Below are 24712 nucleotides of genomic sequence, written 5' to 3'. Positions count from 1 at the left end.
GGTGGGGCATCACGTGACCATGTGTAGCCGTGGCGCCCGTGTGGCATGTTGTTGAGAGGACATACTGAATTGTACTTAGAGCAATTGTTTTATCATATCCCACACAGAAAAAGGATGCAAATAAGGAAGCAGTTCTTGGCTTTTGAGTCATTTCAAAATTAGACTCCACAGCTCGAAGTACCATAAAATTTGACAGATTAAAAAAAAAAAAAAAAAAATTATATAATATATATATATATATATATATATATATATATATATATATATATATATATATATTTTATTCGTGCTCTGCAATGTTGTTATGTAGCATTTCCAACACGTTTACATCTACACATCACTTCAAAAAGCTACTAGGATGGAATACAAATTACTTGCAACAAAAAAAGAGAAAGTTTCTTGTGTTGCTTACACCGGAATAAAGGACAATAAATTTCATGACTATTTCAAAATGTGAAAACATTAACATGGTTGTCTATGAGGTAAAGAAACTGTACAACTGACAGTTTATATTCTACTCTAGGAATAAATATGAAGCCATGTGGGGAATTAAAACGATAAAACATGGTATGCTGCCAGTCTAAAATTTAGCATAGAATGGCATTCTATAAATTTAAGACGTAAACACAAATTAAGAAATAACTTCAGGCCCAGAGGAAGTACGAGACAAGTGCCTTGTGATCGAAAAACACTTTCACTGAAGGCAGATCTATAAAATTCTACTACAGCTGTCATTATATTTGAAACAAAATATTTAGTTCAAAACCACTGACCAAATTTGCCTACTTAGCTTCAAGTCAATGTTTACATATGTTCGTACGTATGTAGCATTAAGAGATCTTACAGTGTCATACAAGGAACAGGACATTGGAGACTACTCCAGCAGCATCGGAATTCCATAAACCATACTAAATGCTTCATTCCCCTCTAATTGTACATTTCTATGTCCAGATGGACTCTGAAGTTCCTGATATTCAGCTTTTCATGTGGTTCTCGTGATACAAATTTTCTTGGAGGTCCAGTACTGTATTCTCATATTTGGTTCTTTATTATGGTATAACGTCATTCGTCCCAGAAAATGAATATTTGCACTTTAAATTGAACGAGGTTGAAAGTAGCCAATAGCGCGGAATGAAACAGTTCGTTTCGTTTCAAATAAACTAACTGCCTCAGCGGAAAAAAAAATTAACTGAAGCAAATTTCTCTATAAAACAGACAGAAATAGCTTCATTAAGACATTAATGGTTGATTACTAATAACCTGGAAATAATATAAAATCAGAAAATTGAAACTACTAACTTATTTTGGTCTTTCATGGTTATGAGAATGTGTATTAATTCACTTGATGGCTCCCGGCCACAGAAATCTGTTTTGTTTTCATTTGACGTGGGAGCTGTAAACGAAGACACGGCCACGGGTCACGTGAGGAAGGACCCCCCCCCCCCAACTATAACTCAGCTTGCTCTGCGCATGCGCGAATCTGACAGCTTGGGCGAACCAGGAAAATTTTTCCGGGTAGCTTCTGGCTACTTGCTGCTACTGCTCGTACACCAAACAGCCACGCTCCAAGTAGCCAGGAGCGGGAGGAAGGCACTGCTCGTACGCGAATTCAGCTCTGCGCATGCGCACGAGCCCGCTGGCAACTGCTCATACGAACCTATAGTAAGCTGCGGCTAGTCTGGGCAGTTCTGTACTTTTTCAGCAATGAAGACAGGATGAGGTCCTCCAGACTCGTCTTTACACAGACCATAGCCCTATGACACGCGGCTTCTTGCTCCGGTGAGAGGACCCTCCGATGTGGTGCTTGTGGCGTACAGATCGTGGTGCGCAACATTTTACTAGACTGTTTTTTATTTTCCAACCAGAGGGCAGTGGCAGATTCTGTTTTCATCCCAGGTGTAGTACCTTTCACTATTTCCCATTTGTTTTATGGCATGTGATTGTGTGTGTCAACTCGAGTGACGCAATTTGAGAGTGTGCATCCATGCTTCACAGGCTCGCTTATAGAGGCCACCTGGGTTAGTCCTCTGGTGAGCTGCCAAAGAAATAGTATTATTTAAGCAATTGCAAACACATGTTTGGCCCATTCTGTAACCCCGTATTGCTGTTGTTCTGTCAATGTGTTCAGTGCTATGGTGAAATCCTACTTCACTGCATCTTCCATGTTGTTCTATAAAATACTATGTTCCATAAACTGTTTGTTCGTGCTATACAGGGTGTTACAAAAAGGTACGGCCAAACTTTCAGGAAACATTCCTCACACACAAAGAAAGAAAATATGTTATACGGACATGTGTCCGGAAACGCTTACTTTCCGCGTTAGAGATCATTTTATTACTTCTCTTCAAATCACATTAATCATGGAATAGAAACACACAGCAACAGAACGCACCAGCGTGACTTCAAACACTTTGTTACAGGATATGTTCAAAATGTCCTCAGTTAGTGAGGATACATGCATTCACCCTCCGTCGCATGGAATCCGTGATGTGCTGATGCAGCCCTGGAGAATGGCGTATTGTATCACAGCCGTCCACAATACGAGCACGAAGAGTATCTACATTTGGTAGCGGGGTTGCGTAGACAAGAGCTTTCAAATGCCCCCATAAACGAAAGTCAAGAGGGTTGAGGTCAGGAGAGCGTGGAGGCCATGGAATTGGTCCACCTCTACCAATCCATCGGTCACCGAATCTGTTGTTGAGAAGCGTACGAACACTTCGACTGAAATGTGCAGGAGCTCCATCGTGCATGAACCACATGTTGTGTCGTACTTGTAAAGGCACATGTTCTAGCAGCACATGATAACGTGCTCCGTTGAGCGTAGGTGGAAGAACATGGGGCCCAATCAAGACATCACCAACAATGCCTGCCCAAACGTTCACAGAAAATCTGTGTTGTTGACGTGATTGCACAATTGTGTGTGGATTCTCGTCAGCCCACACAGTTGATTGTGAAAATTTACAATTTGATCACGTTGGAATGAAGCCTCATCCGTAAAGGGAACATTTGCACTGAAATGAGGATTGACACATTGTTGGATGAACCATTCGCAGAAGTGTACCCGTGGAGGCCAATCAGTTGCTGATAGTGCCTGCACACGCTGTACATGGTACGGAAACCACTGGTTCTCCCGTAGCACTCTCCATACAGTGACGTGGTCAACGTTACCTTGTACAGCAGGAACTTCTCTGACGCTGACATTAGGGTTATCGTCAACTGCACCAAGAATTGCCTCGTCCAATGGAAGGTGTCCTCGTCGTTCTAGGTCTTCCCCAGTCGCAAGTCATAGGCTGGAATGTTCTGTGCTCCCTAAGACGCCGATCAGTTGCTTTGAACGTCTTCCTGTCGGGACACCTTCGTTCTGGAAATCTGTCTCGATACAAACGTACCGCGCCACAGCTATTGCCCCGTGCTAATCCATACATCAAATGGGCATCTGCCAACACCGCATTTGTAAACATTGCACTGACTGCAAAACCACGTTCGTGATGAACACTAACCTGTTGATGTTACGTACTGATGTGCTTGATGCTAGTACTGTATAGCAATGAGTCGCTTGTCAACACAAGCACCGAAGTCAACATTACCTTCCTTCAATTGGGCCAACTGGCGGTGAATCGAGGAAGTACAGTACATACTGACGAAACTAAAATGAGCTCTAACACGGAAATTAAGCGGTTCCGGACATATGTCCACATAACATCTTTTCTTTATTTGTGTGTGAGGAATGTTTCCTGAAAGTTTGGCTGTACCTTTTTGTAACACCCTGTAGATATGAGAGATTGAATGTGACAACATTTTTAGCCCTTTTATCCACATTCATTTCTTTTAATATTTCTGTAGGGCACTGATAACCACACTGAGCGTCAGTAACCCACCACACACACACACACACACACACACACACACACACACACACACACAGAAATAACCTTAGTGCAGTCAGGAAGAGTGTCCTGAACTATGAGGTTAAGATTGGGTCTCAGGTCAGTAGAGTTGTAATAGGGCGCCAAAGTGTGTGTCAAACTTCAGAAGGTGGTGTATTGTGGAATAGTATCCCAACTGAGCAACAATAATATCCTCAGCAAATCATAGATCTTCTGAGAATACCGTTTAGATGTACACTCGCCAAATTTTACAAGCGTTATACAACAAGAATTTGCCACTTGAAAGTTCTGCAACCTATCTAAGGCATTTGACTGTGTGAATTACAATATTCTCCTAGATAAACTGAAGTTTCATGGGATTAATAGTATAGCCAACCAATGGAAAATGCTGTATGCAACCGCAAGGATGCAGAAAGTTGTACTTAGTAATTGAGCCACAATCAGAATTAGTTCTTTTTGCAGAAGTCATTAGCATTGTTAATAGTCCAAGCATACACAGAGAAACAGAAGATATGGTAAACTGTATTCGTAAAAATATCATTGAATAATTTTCTGCGAATGGTTTCGCCCTCAATTTTAAAAAGATAAGACATATTCAGTTCTACATATTTAGGGGTGCACACCAGTGACAAGTGTGACACATGGTAGGAGATGATAAATAGGGCGGAAACTTTAAAATTATTAGGTGTTCGTATTGATGAGAATTTAAACTGGGAAAAGCCTGTTTTGGAATTCCTAAAATAACTTAGTTCAGCCACATTCGCACTTAGAATCATTGCAAAGATAACAATGATGTACATAATTACAATATCCAAAGGAAAAATGACATTCGCTACTCCACATTAAGGTTGTCTTCAGCACAAAAATGGGTGCACAACACTGCAACTAAAATGATTAATAACTTACACATTCGTATAAAGTATCTGACAGGCAGCAAAATAAAATTTCAAAACAAACTGAAAAAAATCTTATACATTACAGCCCATTCCATTCCACAGAAGAATTTCTATTGTATTGTGTGAAAGGCAGTGGGTAGAAATTATTAACTCACATCTATATATTTATTTATTTTTTTTTTTAAAAAAAAAAAAAGCTTGTAAATATTCAGCATTAGTCATAGAATGAGTTTTAATCTGCCAGGAAGTTTCATATCAGTGCACACTCTGCTGCAGAGTGAAAATCTCATTCTGGAAACATCCCCCAGGCTGTGGCTAAGCCATGTCTCCGCAATATCCTTTCTTTCAGGAGTGCTAGTTGTGCAAGGTTCGCAGGAGAGGTTCTGTAAAGTTTGGAAGGTAGGAGACGAGATACTGGCAGAAGTAAAGTAGTGAGGACGGGGCGCGAGTCATGTTTGGGTAGCTCAGATGGTAGAGCACTTGCCCGCGAAAGGCAAAGGTCCTGAGTTCAAGTCTCGGTCCGGCACACAGTTTTAATCTGCCAGGAAGTTTCAGCAATAGTCATATTTACAAATTAATTTGCAGTGTGAATGTAAAATTGTTCATTCATCATCATTATGATTTATTGTGTAAATGATCTGTGAAACATGAAGCTAACTAGGGACTTATTTGTGCTGCTCTGTGAACTTGCCTGTTGTCATTTGGAAAATGGGAATGTCCAAAGCATACTTATCATGGAGGTGTTGAAGGAAAGGCAACACTCGGGTCACTGAATTACAGTAAGTTCGAATTAGCATCCTGCTTCACATTCGAGACAATCTGGATGAGTGGGCCAAGTCTGGGTATGACGTAAAACCTCCCAAAATTATCTCTGTCCTAAACTGTACCCTCCACACACTGCAGATCAGCACCTCATTGGGTCTTCAGTGCACACAATGCCTCACATTGCACGAAAATAGGAAGAATCTCGTCTCGTAAGTCCACACTGTCTTCCAGTCACCTGTGTCATGTGGCCAACCGAAGACATGCAGCTGTATGTGATGCTGAGAACAGTATACTTTTGCGAGGTACCCGATCCCAAATGTCCAATGTGTGTCGTTTCTTTCACAGTGCTTACTGAGAAGCTGCTCGATATGAATTTGCCAACATTGACAGCAGCAATTTCTGTTAAGTGTTCTGCCACTTCTTTAGCACGATATCAAGTGGCGAGGTAAAGTGTCATCGGGAGCTGATACTTCGCGTAATTTAATCTCGCTAACCTTATTATTTCAGAACACTCGCAAACCTCTTCTGATCGAACACCTTTTCTTGAAGTGCTGCAGTTACTGCTGCAACGTAAAGAGTAAAAGTCCAACATCCAACTCTCAAAATACACTCTTAAGAGAAAAAAGCAACATGGAGGAGTTATCCAAATGGAACGGAAATTGGTAGATGTGATGTACATATGCAGACAAACAAATGATTACAGTTTCAGAAAAATTGGATGATTGATTCAAGGGAAAGAGCTTCACAAATTGAGCAAGTCAGTAATGCATTGGTCCACCTCTGGCTCTTAATAGGTCAATTATTCGGCTTAAGTGTTGATCGATGGAGTTTGTTCGGTGTCTTCCTGCGGGATATCGTGCCTAATTATATCCAATTGGTACGTTAGTTCATCAAAATGCCCTGCCTGTAATGCTCCTAACATTCTCAGTTGGGGAGAGACCTGGCGACCTTGCTGGCCGAGGTAGGTTTTGGCAAGCCCGAAGGTGAGCAGTTGAATCTCTTGCTGTGTGTGAGCAGGCATTATATTGCTGAAATATAACCACAGGATATCTCACACGAAGAGCTACAAAATGGGGTGTATAATGTCATCGATGTACTGCTGTGCTGTGTAGGGGTGCTGCATTGAAAAGAAATGGCATCTTAGATCATCTCTACTGGTTGTCAGGCCATATGGAGGGTGACAATCAGGTTGGTATCCCACTGCTGTCTGGTTCATCTCCAGACAGGTATTCCATGTGAAATGTCATTAACTAGAGTAGAATTGTCTTTATTGATGAGTCCCACTTCAAATTGAGCCCCAATGACCAGCAGAGACGTTTCTTGTGATGCCCCAGACAGTGCTAGGATAGTGTCGACTGCCGTTCAGCCTGAAAACTGGGAGTGACGGTCTGGGATGCCGTTTCTTTCATAGGAGGACCCCTTTAGTTGTCATTGGCAGCACCCTTACAGGATGCCGACATATCGACGATATTGTACACCCCGTTTTGTTGCCCTTCACAGTGTGCTTCGTGGGCTTAATGCTGAAGCAAAATGAAGCAGACAGTAAGAGTTTCTATTGCATGTCTTGATGTGTGCCAAATTCTTCCTTGGCCAGCAAAGTCACAATCTCTCTCCCCAACTGAGAATGTTTGGAGCAGTAGGGGCAGGGGCTTTCAACCGTCTTGAGATTTTGACACTCTAACGTTCCGTCTCGACAGAATTTGCCACAGTATCTCTCGGGACATCCGACAACTCTGTCAATCAGTGCCAAGCCTGATAACTGCTTGGGTAATTACTGGAGGTGGAAAAACGTTTTATTGGGTTCCTCAATTTGTGAAGCTTTTTCTCTTGAGTTAATAACACAATTTTTCTCAAGTTGTAATCATCACATCTACCAGCTTCTGTCCGTTCAGATAATTCCTTTGTGGAGCATGATTTTTTTCCTCTCTTAAGAGAGTAAACGTGAGACGTCTCATTGTTGTTGGAAGTTAGGAGTATACAAGTCCAGCATCCAACTCTTGAAATAAATGCAAGGCTTCTCATTAACGTGTATTATTCTCTTGTTTACTATGACTGTGTGTTACAAAGTTGTTACATTATATGGAACATCGCAGAAACATTGATAAGGACAAGGTCCAAAAAGTTCTGTCTTCATCAATAGATTTCAATCAAAAGTATCTACACAGGGTAATTCTTATTAACAGTTAAAAAATCCCGAAGTGATGTAGATGATGCTGAGACAAGTAATTTGATATAAGACAAGTGAGGCCTCAACTGTTGGGAGATACCTCAAAAATGATAACAAATGTTAACACAATGACATCAGCAGATGACATACCTTATCACATGGGCAGCGGTAGAGCTTGTCAGTCCTGTTCTATTGCTCTGTTAGACTGTTTTTGTAAATTTAAACTGATTCATCATAATCTTGTATTACTACTACTCCGAGCACTACCGTATCACATCAAAAAATGTGAGGATGAAAACACTGTAGCCTAGTGGAGCAATGTGTAGCACTGCCCCCCTACCAGAGAGGGTAGGATCGACAAGCCCAATTGCTACACGTGCAGTGGGTTACATTACTGAGGTCCACGAGAAAGACTGGCAGTGCTGCGTACATCACGAGGGTAGGTCTGAGATTGCTCACTCACTCAGCCCAGCAGATGAACTGTTTCCAAACATGTTAATATGTAATTGGGTATTTATGTACTAACAATAACTGCATCTTCTACTGGAATCCACTATTATGGACTGTTACTGAGTACTGTAAGTCCATAGGCCTACTACTAATTCGTTATGGCTGTATTTCGTACAGTGAATATGGAATTATACCAAAATGGTTATCGGTCAGGTCGGTCCATTCGAGTCTGTACATCGTGGAGTTCCATCATGTCACTGAGACAGAGCTGCAGACTTAACCTCTAGTACAGAGATGGGCAGCTCGTACCAACATTATAGTGAATATAACGGACTTCTACTTAAACAGCATTGAGGCTACGACGACTATACAGAAGAGAGCTTGTTCTGTAGCACGTGGAAACTTCAGTTACTTTGTTTATGAATAAAGAGCCCAGTTATTAATTGCGTGCAGTTTGTGTTATAGAACGAGGCTACCGGCCACCAACCGACATCCTCTCCTTGTTTCCTGTGGTACAGCTCTACTGAGACAATGAGATAACATAAAAGCAACTAATGAGCATACAACACATCATATCTTGTAGACACATTGGACATTCTGCATTGAGACATAAACAAATTGGCTAAGTTCATACCCGTTGTGGTCGTATACGCACCCAAACAGAAGAGCTAATTTCCCCATTTGTGCCAAATGTCCACCTATAGCAGTTTCTCCATCCAACCAACTGGCATATGCACACCACTTCATAACTATAACTTGTCAGTTGTGAAAGCTCACATGACCACATGGCACCGGCAGCACTCTTAAACAACCAGTATGCTCCTGTAAGGGGGTAATTAATATTTTGTCTTGTGACCTTGTATCTTACACAAGAATCTTGAGAACACAGGTCATATTCAGTTCACAAAGACTGTGGCATGAACAAATATGAGATTGTAAATCTGATATTATTCCCTACATTTTATATCTCGCATTAGGATCACAAAATGGATTGGGTACACACAGATGCACACACAGTTGCTTTTCCCTGCTTTCCTTTTGGGAGTGCGACATCTGGTGGGCTACTGCCCCACCTAATAAAGTTAACGTGTGTGTGTGTGTGTGTGTGTGTGTGTGTGTGTGTGTGTGTGTGTGTGTGTGTGTGACAAGCTACCCCCCACATAGTCACCGTGAAGCCTTACAGCTCATATCTTGGTGGAACACCCCCTCCTTTTGGCCATATAGACTTTAACCAAGTATAGACTTGTGAACTCATTGCCTCTAATATTGACATATGATTTGTGGATGGTTGACCTGGTTATCTATTTTCTCTGTGAAAGTGGTTTTTTTATTCTCAGTTATAAGGTTTTAATCTACCTTAAGAGCGGGGGCAGAGCGGTTGGAGTTAGTGTATATCCCGCTGTATAATAGGTATGGGGGATCCCTGACCGTATCTCCTTGACTGGGCTACTCTTTCATCCATGTTTTACTTGTGTTTTAACTACTTTTAGATTCAGTTTGCCTCTTTTTTGCCACATCCAATTTTCTGTTCTAGGTGCCACACTTCCTTGAATGTATGGCACTCTTAACTGTAATTCCTCAGGTATGGGACATTTCCTGTCACATGCAGAGCCTCAGGGGCACCCACCTGCTGACTTCGCTCTTTTCTTCATCTTGCTTTTACTATCGATGGCACAAAAGACGTTCGTAACGTTTTTCACCTTCTTGATTTTACTGTTACAAATCTAATTACACCAGAAAACTTTTTTGGAGGAAGTTTCTACTTCTACACGACTAGAGGCTGAATGTTTTCTGATCTAATCAGGAGATTTGGAAAAGCAAGACGCACTATTCTTGGATCAAGGAGCTGGTCACCTTGTTGTCTGGCCCTTTAGCCCCCCCTCACTCCCCTCCACCCCACCACCCCACCCCCCCCTCCACACGCGCTATGCGTGCTATATACGTTCAGAATTACCTTTTAGATCTGTTTGGTGTGAGTCTTGCACACCTTAGCACTATTCTGCGATGGATCACAAGCATATTTTGTAAGCAGTCTCTTTTCTACATCTACATATATACTCCGCTAGCCACCAAGGAGTGTGTGGCAGAGAACACTATTCATGCCAATGTCATATTTCCCCCCCTCTTTTCCACTAGCAGATTGCATGAGGGGGGAGGGGGGGGGGGGGAAGGGGAAAAGTCTGTCTGAACACCTCAGTACAGGCTCTAATTTCCCTTATCTTTGAATGGTGATCATTGCACGTTTTGAAAGTTGGTGGTAATAATATGTGCTCTACATCCTCGTCGAAGATAGGATTTTGGAATTTAGTGAGCAGCCCCTTCCATTTAACGCGTCGTCTATCTGCAGGTTTGTCCCACTTTAAACTTTCTATGAGATTTGTAATGCTCTCACAATGGATAAATGTACCAGTCACGAATCTTGCCACTCTTCTTTGGACCTTCTCAATCTCTTGAATCGGACCCAACTGGTAAGGGTCCCATACAGACGAACAGTACTCAAAGACCAGACGAAGTAAGTAAGTGTAGTGTAGTGTAAGAAATTTCCTTTGTTGAAGGACTGCATCGCTTCAGGATTCTACCAATAAACCGCAATCTAAAGTTCGCCTTACCCTTTACTTGTGTAATCTGATCGTTCTGTTTGACACCATTTCGAATAGTCACACCCAGATTCTTGACTGATGTTAGCGCTTCCAAAGATTGGGCATTTATTTTGTACTTGTACATTAATGGGGATTTTCACATTGTACACTTACTAATATTCAGAGATAACTGCCAGTCATTATTTTCTGCAAATCCTCATCGATGTGTCGACAACTTTCGTGTGGTACTACTTCCCTGTAGACTACAGCACCATCGGGAAACAGTATAATGCTGCTGTCCTTTATAGATTGACTGCATTTTCCCAATAACCTACCTCTGAGCGTCTGCTTTACCTATAACTCGGACTATTTGATCATTCCATTTCATACCCCTACAGTTGCTACACTCAAGATATAATGGGTGACAAAAAGTTCCTGTTCGAAAGCCATACAGTCCAAACTTGATATGCCAGTTGGGCAGAATCACAGTAAGCGGGTAGAATAAATCCGTTTGGTAAAACACCGTGTCCTGTTGCTGGGAGTAGTCCGTAACTGCCTGTTGCACATCCTTGTCTGAAAGGAATCCTCAACCTTTAGAGGCCTTTTTTAATGGACCAAAGATGCGATAGTCGAAGAGGGAGAAATCGGGTCTATAGGGCGGGTGCTCGAGGTAGTAACATCGCCATATTTAAGGTTTTTGCATCTACCGCACACACATCAGAAACACAAGAATGCCACACTAATCTCTTGCCTACATGTCTGTGCTTATATACCTGCATCAGAGTCTTGCTATGTTGCTTTTACACTGCAGCAGTGCTTGGAAATAGCTTTTGGATTGCTCTATATTTCTAAGAGTTCAGTAATTCCAGTTGTGTGTCATTGATATTGTAGTCGCAGGATACTATCTTTTTAGAATTCAGAAAATTCACAAGTCTGCATCTCTGAAGATTTTAAGCGGGACTGGCAAAGGCATGCAAACTTCACGCAAGCCGGGTGGGCCGAGGCTCGGCCTGTGTCAGCTTTGCTCCTCCCTTCCCAGAAGTATTTGGTACAGCGCAACGTTTCATTTTGTATTACAGTGTGGCATTTTTTTGTCAGCACAAATCTCTTTGGTTCAGCAGAATCGTGGTGTTGGCACTGTATACCGTTTGCTGTTTGTTCTGTTATGAAGAACATTTACAGATTCGATGGCTGTCTGCACGAAAAGAGTCAGCCTAGCGATGTCTTGTCAGAGCCTTTAAAAATGAATGGGAGTGACAGAAGACAAGGGTGAGGATTCTCAATATATAATTATGCAGTCATGTAAGTGACGGGTGATGCAGATTTGCTATGAAGCAATATTACTATATTGTGCAGAAAGAATTTTTACTTGATAATGAAAGAGTAAAAAACTAAAGTGGTTGACACATGGGATTCAAAGTTTTGTAACTCGAGAATCACTTTTTGCCAAATTTGCAGGCATGCAGCAAGTGAAGAAATTAGTGCCACAAGTTTTTGAAGTTGCACGCATTGTTCTACTATCAGTTGCAACAGTTTTTGATGGAGATGTAACAAAGAGTATGGAGACTTTATATATTACTGCTAAGTATGTTGGTTGAGTCAAGTGACATAACTGGAATGATTTTTCAATTTAAAACACACTACTGTTGAATTTATGAAGAAAAAAAGAATGCTAGGACAAAAATTATAACATCCAGAATGGCTTGCAGATCCAACTTTTGAAGTGGACTTCACTGCACATTACCTGTAGTTAGACATTGCAAGGTGAGAAACGACTACTTTCTGATCTAATTAAAAAGATTTAATTAAAAAGAAAATTGCATTAATTGTTGTGTTATGGTCTTCAGTCCAGAGACTGGTTTGATGCAGCTCTCAATGCAACTCTACCCTGTGTAAGCTTCTTCGTCTCTGAGTAACTATTGCAACCTACATCCTTCTGAAACTGCCTAGTGTATTCATCTCTTGGTCTCCCTCTACGGTTTTTACCCTCCACGCTGCCCTCCAATGCTACATTTGTGATCCCCTGATGCCTCAGAACATGTCCTACTAACCGGTCCCTTCTTCTTGTCACGTTGTGCCTCAAACTCTTCTCCCCAATTCTATTCAATACCTCCTCATTAGTTATGTGATCTACCCATCTAATCTTCAGCATTCTTCTGTAGCACCACATTTCGAAAGCTTCTATTCTCTTCTTGTCCAAACTATTTATCGTCCATGTTTCACTTCCATACATGCCTACACTCCATACAAATACTTTCAGAAACGACTTCCTGACAGTTAAATCTATACTCGATGTTAACAAATTTCTCTTCTTCAGAATGTTGCAAAGTGTGAAATATAAAACAGTTGTATGCCGTGTGACTACAATGCCATTTAAATGCGGTGCATTTTCAGTGTCCTCCTCTCCTCCCTGCCTGCACTCAAACACGTTGCTGCAGTGGTGGGTAAAGTGCGCTTTGAGGCTGAGCGCAGTGGTACTCATCCCAGGGCATGGCTCGCAAGCTGAATTCTTGGACACTCCCCGCCCCCCTCCCCCGTGGGTCTGGGGGTTACAATAGGCCCGAGGTATCCCTGCCTGTCATAAGAGGCGACTAAAAGGAGTCTCACACTTTTCGGACCAATAGGTTCAGGTCCCATTTAATGGTTTGACCTGCCACTTTCCAGAGTCTACATAAGTGCAGGCCATACGGGGAAGGATGCCTTACATGGTGCACGAGTTATCCACAGTGTCCTTAAATTTGATCTCCTGAACCTCTTGTCTTGGCTTTGCATCTCCACCTGCAATTCTACTATTTGGGCGAGGACTTTTTCCGGGGTATGTCGTCTTTTTCCATTGTCTCCTGTCCTCTTTTTTCTCCCATGACAGTATTGCGTTTCTCTGCACCCAGTATTGAGCACTGTAGCCAGACCATTGTGGTGGGGCCGTCTTGTACCCATTTGGTGGTAGCCCCCTGACAACACAGGGCCATACTGCTGATGCCTTAGCTGTAAACTCCCCACATATGCCAAGGAGTAGATGCCCGTCTTCCTGGGGCATTAGGACTCCCGGCAACTTCCACCATGCCAGGTAGCCTTTGCTGTGGCTGGATGGCGCCCGTGGAGAGAGCCCCTGATAGGAGTTGGTGGCATCAGGGCAGATGACCTGCAATGAAGCGGACTAAGTAATCTCTTGCTGGTGACCGTAAGGCGCCAGCAGTCTAAGAAGGTCAAGGTCGAGTACAGTGCTGACAGGTACGACCCTAAGTCGTTTCCATCCCTCACTACATTATGGGAGGAACGGAACGTAGGGCCACAGAAAGAAGAGAGCCATATTCGCCTCTGTATTTAGTCTGTAACAGAATGGACGGGGACTCCTTTCTACCTGTGAAGCCTCAATTGTTTGTTTGAACATCTTTAGGATATTAACAGAATCTTCCATCGGTTCTTGGTAGAACAACATTATAATAATATATGAAAAGCACCAGTTTGCTTTTGTTCTACAATATTATTTTTATTGCTAACCGGTTTTCGGCTTACAAGGCCATCTTCAGACATTTACTGATTATTATCACCAAATAAGTTAAATATTAGCAGACAACATTGGAAGAGAAGTAACACATCTAGAGTGAAGTAGAAACATATGGTGTGTAACATCTTTGCAATGAAATAGTAAAAACTGAACAGTACATAAATAACAATGGAGTTGACAGGAACACCTTTAGCACAAAATAGGAATAGCATGCCTACATAACAGTTTCTATTAATAAACAAAACTAATAAAATAAGATAAAATTAGTACTAGACAAGGCTGCATCAAGAGGTATGAAACATGGAGAGTGATACACAACCAATTAAAAAAGAGACAGTTGTCAATGTAAATACAGAATACACGAGGAACTTAAGCAATATCAATAAGATAAACAGAAATTAGTAAATGCAGGAAAATTGAGGTGTTTGAGGGAACCTACAGTTTGAGAGTGTGATGGTACTGCGTTTTAACATTAACATTATAATCAAAGCAATGGCTGTATACCAGTTTACATTAAATAAATGAGCAAAGTAAAATATGAACAGTGCTTGATGAGACAACTACAAGGGGAGTTAAACATGGACAGTAATACAACTTCTACCGTATCTTCCTTCGCCGTCGGCGTTGTCGTGGTTACAGTGAGACACCGTTATACCAAGAGGAAAGGTGCGTCGATCTTAGAGCATGAGATATGATGACCTTAAGCCATTGACAACACACAATGGTCACGGTAGCACCTGATTCCAGAATAGCTGCGGTAGTTAAGATCTACGAACTATTCCCTGTTGACCAGGTCCCCCAAAACTTAACTCGTAATGAGATCCCTTCAAAGCAAATTGTCATAACAATTGTCTATAAAGGCTTCGTACAACGAGAATAAATGTTACGGTTTGTGGAATAATAACAGATACGACCAAACTGTCTTGTCTCTTCTGCTTTATTTAACATAACTTCGTTCAGTTTCATTTCGCATTCACCACTCATTCACCGAAACCCTTTGATGAACAGTTTTGGTTGCTTAACACCAACAGTCAATGATAATGATACAGCTTTTCTCCTTTTTATAAATTGAAGCCCGCTCTCCGTGATATAATAAAATAAAATAAAAAAGTCTCAATACCGCGTCCCTCATGAGATGCGAATAGACTTATCCCGGAATTGACCGCCCTGTAGGTGTACTCAATTTAATGACCTCACTTCACTGTCCGCTATTTCGTATAACTGAATGTCCATTTGTTAGTCTGATTATACACTGTAGCTATTTAAAATTCGCCCCTATATTTTTCACAATGCACAATTAGCACTTCGTTACTTGTTTTCTTTTTTTTTTCTTCTAAGAGTAAACGGAAAAAAAAGACGCCGTATCATCGGCTTAGTCGATATAAAGCAAAACACCTTAATATGCCCAATTCTACCTCTTCTTATAGGATCGGCTACCTTACTCATTAATTTATTACATATTATTTCCAATAACGCTAAACAGGTATCGCCGTTATATTTTAATTGTATTCGAAAGCATGTTACTACTATTATGACCGACCAAATCGTAACAAATCGCGCGGCGTGCGTTTTTAACGATAACTTTACGCTATTCAATTTCCGTTACAGCTATCTTGACTCGTAATGTTACAACAAGTACAAGTTAAAAGCAAACCCTTAACGATGGAAACTACAGCATATGTGGAATACAAAGACAACTGCAACAAATAAAACAACTTAATGACTACAGGAAAATGGGAATATGTGGGAAGAGAGAGTGTGGGAAGTAATGAACAACAAAGATGATTATATGAAGTTTAGGAGAGGGGAAGTGTTGAGTTGTGTCTGGTCATTTAGGATGAGATCTGGACTGTGAGCAAGATGTTTGTTAATTTTCAGGGCTTCCAGCAGGTTGAGTTTATGGCCTTTGTTTGCTAAGTGAAGTACATGGGACACTGGCTGGTAGTTGTGACTCTCACTCCGTACATGCTCAGCAAATGCAGAGTCTGAATTCTGCAACCTCCAGTTGCGTTCATGTTCAGCCAGCCTAGTTGATATCTCTGCCTGACTGACCAATGTAAAATTTGTCACAATCAGAACAGGTGATTTTGTATACCCCACTGTTGGCTAATAACTGGATCTTGTCTTTGCTATTAAAAACACACTGGGCTGTAGTGTTCCTGACATAGTAGGAAACCCTATACTTGCAGGATTTCAGTGCTTTGGCTACAGTCTGTGATACTTGACCTAGAAATGGTACAGTACACCATTCCTTGCAGACAGTGGATGGGGAAGCAGGTGGGGCATAGAGGAGGGGTATAATTTTCCGTTTTTGTTTTCTGTGCAAGATGTGGTCAATAAGAACTGGATTGTAGCCATTGGCTGAGGCAATAAATTTTATTGTATCTAACTCTGCTTTAAAATCATCTTTGGACATGGGGATAGATATGAGACGGTGTACCATTGAGTGGAAAGCTGCATGTTTGTGAGCTATGGGGTGTTGTGAGCTAGAAGGTATTACTGTGTCTGTAGTTGTTGTTTTTCTGTAAATTTTGAAACAATGTGTGTGTTGTACTGGTGTCAATGGTGAGATCTAAGTAGTTTATGGATTTCCATAGTGAACTGGATATTTTTATGTTGACTGTTTAGGTTTTTCAAGAATGTATTGAGTTGTCTTGTAGTACCAGTCCACATACACAGGACATCATCTACATATCTAAACCAGTATTTGATGTTTGCACTCAAAGGTTCTGTTTTTAGAAAATTTTGTTCAAAATGATCCGTAAATATTTCAGCCAACAGTGGTCTAGGAGGGGAACCCATAGCTAAGCCATCTAATTGTTTATAAAGAGTGCCTTGGAACTGGAAATAGTTCTGTGCAAGGCAGGTCTGTGTGGCCAGTCTCAAGTCATTCAATTCTACAGGATTGACATTAGACTTGTGCATCAGCTCTGTCAGAATGTCAATACATTCTACTACTGGTATGTTAGAAAACAAACTGCTGACATCAAAGGATACTAATTTATCAGTGTATGAGACAGATATACCTTTTAACTTGTTTACTAGGTCCACAGAGTTTGAAATACTTTGTATTACTGTCCATGTTTAACTCCCCTTGTAGTTGTCTCATCAAGCACTGTTCATATTTTACTTTGCTCATTTATTTAATGTAAACTGGTATACAGCCATTGCTTTGATTATAATGTTAATGTGAAAATGCAGTACCATCACACTCTCAAACTGTAGGTTCCCTCAAACACCTCAATTTTCCTGCATTTACTAATTTCTGTTTATCTTATTGATATTGCTTAAGTTCCTCGTGTATTCTGTATTTACATTGACAACTGTCTCTTCTTTTTTAATTGGTTGTGTATCACTCTCCATGTTTCATACCTCTTGATGCAGCCTTGTCTAGTACTAATTTTATCTTATTTTATTAGTTTTGTTTATTAATAGAAACTGTTATGTAGGCATGCTATTCCTATTTTGTGCTAAAGGTGTTCCTGTCAACTCCATTGTTATTTATGTACTGTTCAGTTTTTACTATTTCATTGCAAAGATGTTACACACCGTATGTTTCTACTTCACTCTAGATGTGTTACTTCTCTTCCAATGTTGTCTGCTAACATTTAACTTATTTGGTGATAATAATCAGTAAATGTCTGAAGATGGCCTTGTAAGCCGAAAACCGGTTAGCAATAAAAAAAAATTATAGAACAAAAGCAAACTGGTGCTTTTCATATATTATCTTTAGGATACGTTAGAGGAAGTGACAGCACTGTCCGAGACGAGGATTGATGCAGTTTGATTCAGACATCAACCCCAGCCCAGTACCGGGCCTCACTCACTTGTGACCGGCTGTGTGGTATTCCTGTTTCCGTCACTCCCCATAAAAGCCTCAACACGGTCCAGAGTATTATTTTCCATTGCGACCTCTTGCAGTCTGACGACAAGCTCTGCACCAGTCTAGAATGGCGGGGTGTTCATTTCATCTGGCTCGTTTACAGGGGGCCCAAAGACAACAGGGTTGCTACCAGTGCCTTCATCTTGGCCTATGAGGGTGATTAGTTACCTGAAAAGGTCAATCGTGCCCTGTTCAGTTGACATCCACTTAAGCTGCAGCTACATTACCATCGCCATCACAAGTAGTAATCTACCACCCTCTGTGCCACAAACAGTGGGTCCTCCGGGCCTTCGGAATACATCTCCCCTCTCGGTGGTAGGGGGAAATTGCCTTCCGTTGCTCCCAAAGTACCTAGTTCAGCAGCAAGGCCCCCAAACGCGGGAGAAATCGGTCACATCCCCCTCCCCCAACCGGAGAAACGAGCCGCCTCTGCACCTCTCATGTGGAAGGGGTCCCTCGGGACCCTCTCCCCCAAGGTATCCACTAATGCCACAGTGGACACTCTCCAGTGGCTAAAGGAGTCAAAAGCTGCTGCACAAAGTGCTTCATGATCTTCCTCTGTGCCTGAAGCTACTTCAAAGAAGTCCTCCCAGCAAGCCCCTAAAGAGAAATGAGGGCAAGCAAAGATAGTAGTAGTCTGGCCTCAACACCACCACTCCCTACCATTTCTACACCTGCAGTTGACGTGGAGATACCAGCGTCCCCCGAGGACCTGAATCTCACTGACGCCTCATCCACAATAGGAATGGATAGAAATACTCAATCGGTGGCAGCCATTGACCCTGAGGCGTAACCTGCCTCCTTGCATGCTTCACGCCTACCCAGTCTCACAATATCATCATCCTTCAGTGGAATTGCTGCAGTTTTTTCCACCACCTGGCTGAGCTATGGCAACTGTTAAGCTTTACACCTGCTTTCTGCATTGCCCTCCAGGAAACCTTGTTCCCCGCAATGCGGAGCTCTGCCCATCTCGGATATAGGGGATATTACAAGAACCGTAGCGACTATAATAGTGTGTCAGATGGAGTTTGTGTCTATGTCCTGAACTCAGTATGCAGTGAACCTATGCCCCCTCAAACCCCTCTTGAAGCTGTGGCTGTCAGGTTAAGGACTACGCAGGAAATACCTGTCTGCAACATGCATCTTCCTCCAGATGGTGCAGTACCCATGAATGCATTGGCTGCACTGATCCATCAACTCCCTAAACCTCTCCTACTTTTGGAAGATTTTAACACCCGTAACCCCTTGTGGAATGGCACTGTGCTTACTGGTTGAGGTAGAGATGTTGAAACTTTCCCGTCTCAGGTTGGCATCTGGATCTTAAATACTGGCCCCCCCACACATTTCAATATTTTTCATGGCGCTTACTCGGCCATTGATTTATCCCTCTTTAGCCCAGGATTTCTCCCGTCTGTCCACTGGAGAGCCCACGATGATTTGTGTTGTAGTGACTACATTCCCATCTTCCTCTCACTCCCCCAGCACCATATCCCCAGATGTATTCACCTCTGCTGTCTCCATTGAATCTCCCCCACATGGTACCATCAATGTGGTAGTTGAGGAGTTCACTAGAACAAACGTTTATGAGGAGGAAACCACGTTATTTAGGTTTCCCCGGGCGAAAGTCAGTACCTTGGTGGTCGCCGGAAGTCACTGAGGCCATTAAAGAGCACCGGCGAGCTCTACAGCAACATAAGCAGCACCCTTCTGTAGAGCACCTAATAGCTTTTAATCGTCTCCGTGTATGCGTTCACCAGCTCATAAAAAGATGGAAACAGGAGTGTCGGGTGCCATATGTCACCTTCCCATGTCTGGACAAAGATCAGACGTGTTTGTGGGTACCAGACCCCGACAGGTATTACTGGCATTAAGATCAATGGTGTGTTATCTACTGACACAAACCCAATTGTTGAGCACTGTGCTCGAGCTTCCATGTCAGAAAAGTATCCCCCAGCATTTCACGCCCTCAGACACCGGATGGAAAAGAAAGCCCTGTCGTACACTGAACATCACAGTGAACCCCATAAACCCATTTACAGAGTGGGAGCTCCTCAGCGTCCTTGCACATTGCTCTGACACAGCTCCTGGGCCAGATTGGATCCATGGTCAGATGATTAAACATCTCTCGTCCATCTACAAGTGACATCGCATCATCATCTTCAACCAGATCTGGTGTGATGGTGTTTTTACATTGCAATGGCGGGATAGCCCCATCGTCCCAGTGCTCAACTCTGCTCGATGTCGATAGCTATTGGCCCATCGGCCTCACCAACGTTTTTTATAAGCTGTTAGGACATATGGTAAGTCCATGCCAGGGCAGTTTCTGCCAGGGTCCCTCTACCACTGATAATTTACTTTCCCTAGAGTCTGCCATCCAGACAGCCTTTCCAGACTCCAACACCTGGTAGCCATCTTTTTGGACTTACGAAAAGCTTCCAACACAACCTGGTGACATCATATCCTTACCACATTATATGAGGGGCGTCTCTGTGGCCCACTCCTGACTTCTATCAAAAATTTCCTATCGCTCCATACTTTCTGTGTCCAAGTTGGTGTCTCCTATAGTTCCTTCCATATCCAGGAGAATGGCATCCCGCAGGTCTTTGTATTCAGTGTACCTCTGTTTTAGTGGCCAATAACGTTCTAGCAGCAGCTGTCGGGCTGTCAGTCTCACCTTCTCTATATGCAGAAGACTACTGCATTTCATACTGCTCCTTCAGTACTGGTGTTGCAGAGCGGCGCCTATAGGGAGCCATCCGTAAGGCACAGCCCTGGGCTCTAGCCAACAGCTTCCAGTTCTCAGCAGCAAACTCGTGTCTCGTGCACTTCTGTCGGCGTCGTACCGTTCATCCAGAACTAGAACTGTACCCTAATGACAATCCACTCACTGTAGTGGAGACATATCAATTCTTAGGGCTGGTTTTCGAAGCCCGATTGATGTGTCTTCTTCATCTTCGACAGGTGAAGCGTAAGTACTGGCATCACCTCAATACCCTCCACTACCTGAGCAACACCAACTGGGGTGCAGATCGCTCTAAGCTGATGCAGCTCTACAGAGCCCTTGTTCAATCCCACCTTGACTATGGGAGTGTGGTTTATGGTTCTGCGGTGCCCTCAGCATTGCGTTTACTCGATCCAGTGCACCACTGTGGCGTTTGACTGGCAACAGGAGCTATTAGGACAAGTTCGGTAACCAGTGTCGTGGAGGATACCAGAGTCCCTCCATTGAAGGTTAAGTGTGCACAAGTGATCACCAGTTATGTTGCACACAATCGTAGTTCTCCTGAGCATCCGAATTACCATCTCCTTTTCCCATCCACGGCGCTTCATCTCGTGCGTCAGAGTCCCAGGTCATTGCTTAAGATATGGTTTGTGTCCGATCCCTTCTGTCTGAAGTGGAGTGCTTGTGTTTACCACCTATACTCGAGGTCCATTCACATACACCTCCGTGGTGTACACCTAGGCCAAAGCTTCACATGGTCCTAAGGACCCGATTAACCACGCAGCTCTCTGCCGTCACTTCTCGATTCTTGACGTGGTAATGTTGGCTTCGTGTATGTTCGTGGAGGACATATTGAACAGCACTCCTTGCCAGATGGCTGCAGTGCTTTCACTGCAGGTCTGGGTGCCATTTCTCATGCTCTTGAGACCATCCATTCTTGCCCAGGCAAGTCATTTCTTTGCTGTACTAACTCCTTGAGCAGCCTACAAGCTATCAACCAGTGATACCCCCACCATCCTTTGGTAGCGATCATCCAGAAGTCCATCTATGCCCTGGAAAGGTCTAGTCGTTCCGTGGTGTTTGTGTGAACCCCAGGCCATGTCAGAATCCCAGGAAATGAACTTCCTGACAGCCAAACAGGCTACATGGAAACAGCTTCTGGAGATTGGCATCCCTGTAACTGACCTGCAATCATTATTACGCCACAAGGTTTGTCAGCTTTGGGAGACGGAATGGCATAATCTCAGTACGCACAACAAACTGTGCGCCCTTAAGGAGACTTCGAATGTGTGGAAGACCTCCATGCGGGGCTCTCACAGGAACTTTGTGGTTCTCTTCCCGCTCCGCATTGGCCATACGTGGCTAACACATAGCTACCTCCTCCGTCGCGAGGACCCACCTCGGTGTCGCTGTGGTGCTAATAAGACTGCCTCTGTCCGGTGGACCTTTAACCTTCCCAGCACCTTACCTTCAGTTTTGAGTGACGCTGCCTCAACAGCTGATTTAGTTTTTACGTTTTATTCATGAGAGGGGTTATTGTACCATCTAAGGATGAGCGTTTAGCCTTCTCTCTGAGATTTCCACCCACCCTCCCTCCATTTTAAATCTGTCGCACCTTCTTTACATTTGTTTAGCGTGGTGGTAGTCTTTTGCTACATGTGTTCATCTCGCCTTGGCTTTTTGAGGTGAACATTTTAATGTGTTGCAGAGTGAGTGGCTAATCCTCTTTTATTATTGTGATCAGCCAGCCCAGACCATATTCTCTGTTTTAATACCTTCTTCTACTTTCCTTGTGGTGTATGTTTTCTCCACGTTTTGTTCATTCCATTAGTGTTCTTTTTAGGTGTGGTGTTGGGTTTTTTTGTACCTTGAGCCTTGTTTGCATCAGGTAAAAGGGACTGATGACCCTGTAGTTTGGCCCCTTTACCCCAAACCAACCATCCGATTTCTTGGCTGCCGCTGATTTAAAACATGTTGCTCATACTTGCACCTCTTTGAAGTTTTGCCCAGATCTGATTGAATGTTCGTGCAGCTCTCTCTCTCTCTCTCTCTCTCTCTCTCTCTCTCTGTCAAGGTGCTACTGTTAATATTTTCTGCCAAGTCATTAATGTACAACATGAACGACAAGAGTCACAACACACTGCTGAAGGGCAGAGCTTAAGTCATTTTTTAATCTGTTAATGATTTTGCGCTTCAGGTAATGGTGGCAGCATTCCTACAAAGAAATCCTCAATCCAGACCTTTTTTTTTAGCCTGGGATTGTACTTTTCACTAACAAACATAGTAATGTATTGACTCAGTTCTTACTCATTTAGGCAGATAGGTTGTGAATAACATGAATCTTTTGCATCAGCTGATTTTAATGACTTGTTTGGTATTTAGTATTGCATTACTGTTATCTTGTTATTGAAATGAGTGTTACATTTTATTTTATTTTATTTTATTGTATTGTCATTCATTGTATTGGAGTAATTGGAATTGCAATTTAACTTGATTGCAGATAAGCCAAACGAAGTCGTGATAACATGGAGCACAATGGAAAAGACAGCAGATTCCTTTGTGGAATTTGGTCTGACCCTTCCAGGTTTGGAGCTCCAGCATGGTAACATGACTTACTTTGAAGAGTGTGGAAAAAAAGGCTGCAGATCACAATACATTCACCGTGTCAGATTGTCTAATCTGACATATGGTGCAAGTTACAGTGAGTAATGACTTTTGATATAGATCATTAACACTGACCATTTAGAAGGGTGAAAAAACTGACAAACGTTCGAAGAGTTTGGATTTGCTGCATTAGATATTAATTGTAGCCACCTTTCTGTTTATATACAACTAGTGAAGATAGCAATGTTTCACAATTGCTAAATATATATAAGAATTGGAGGTTATATACCTTCCACTTTTTGTCATTGTCCATATATAATGAATTCCTTCCACCTACTGTCTTTGTCCAGCTCCCCCCTGTGTTTGTGTGTCTCCTCCTCCCCCTCCCCCCCCCCCCCCCCCCCCCCTCTTTCTGTCAATCTCCTCACACCTGTCTCTGACGTTGAGCATAGTTCATTGTTATTGCAAACATTGATTAAGAATTGAAGTCACTTAAAATGAATGAGTAAATGGGTTCAAGTCACTGGTATACATGGTGGGAGACACAGCTTTCCAGCTCCTGGATCTCTGAGGACAGTAATTTCGATAAAAGTGTTGTGTCTAGACAAGACAGCCTAGACACAATGAGAGGAAGCCGAAAGGCACGCGTTAAGTTAAAGCTGGATGGCGTGAGGTCTGAAACAGGATACGTAATGAATGCTATAAAGAAAAGTACGTAGCTTCTGGAATACTTAACTTTAATCCATCCTTTTGGTACATCTGGAGCTTGTGGCGATACAAGTGAGACTCTTTAGATACATGCAATGTTACTAATGGCGCCTTGCTAGGTTGTAGCCATTGACTTAGCTGAAGGCTATTCTAACTATTGGCTCGGGTAATGAGCAATGCTTCGTCCACGTAGTCGCTAGCAAAGTCGTCCGTACAACTGGGGCAAGTGCTAGTCCGTATCTCGAGACCTGCCTTGTGGTGGCGCTCGGTCTGCGATCACACGGTGGCGACACGCGGGTCCGACATGTACTAATGGACCGCGGCCGATTTAAAACTACCACCTAGCAAGTGTGGTGTCTGGCGGTGACAGCACAAAAAGTACTTCACGTATTTTTAATTTGTGAATGGGTAGGATTACAAAGTTCCAGATTCTTCAGTTTCCGTAGCAGCACTCTAATCGTAAGCAAATACGCCACCCCCCAGGAGGGCTCATGGTCCTTTCGTGAGTATGTGTATGGCGAGTACAGGGCACCAAACTATTGC

At 42.7% G+C, this 24712-nt stretch overlaps 1 protein-coding gene across 1 annotated transcript in view; it reads left to right on the top strand.

Annotated features, from left to right (window-relative positions):
• LOC124551373 (acid phosphatase type 7-like) overlaps positions 1-24712 on the top strand; it is a 196936-nt gene that overhangs the window by 72656 nt on the left and 99568 nt on the right. The window contains exon 3 of the mRNA XM_047126413.1: positions 23358-23558. Within this exon, the coding sequence (XP_046982369.1) occupies positions 23358-23558 (201 nt within the window). The remainder of the gene's footprint in view (positions 1-23357; positions 23559-24712) is intronic.

The sequence above is a fragment of the Schistocerca americana genome, chromosome 9 (genome assembly GCF_021461395.2).
Source record: "Schistocerca americana isolate TAMUIC-IGC-003095 chromosome 9, iqSchAmer2.1, whole genome shotgun sequence".
NCBI classification, from domain to species: domain Eukaryota; kingdom Metazoa; phylum Arthropoda; class Insecta; order Orthoptera; family Acrididae; genus Schistocerca; species Schistocerca americana.
The sequence above is the reverse complement of the archived record's forward strand: the minus strand, read 5'-3'. Positions and strand labels throughout refer to the sequence as shown.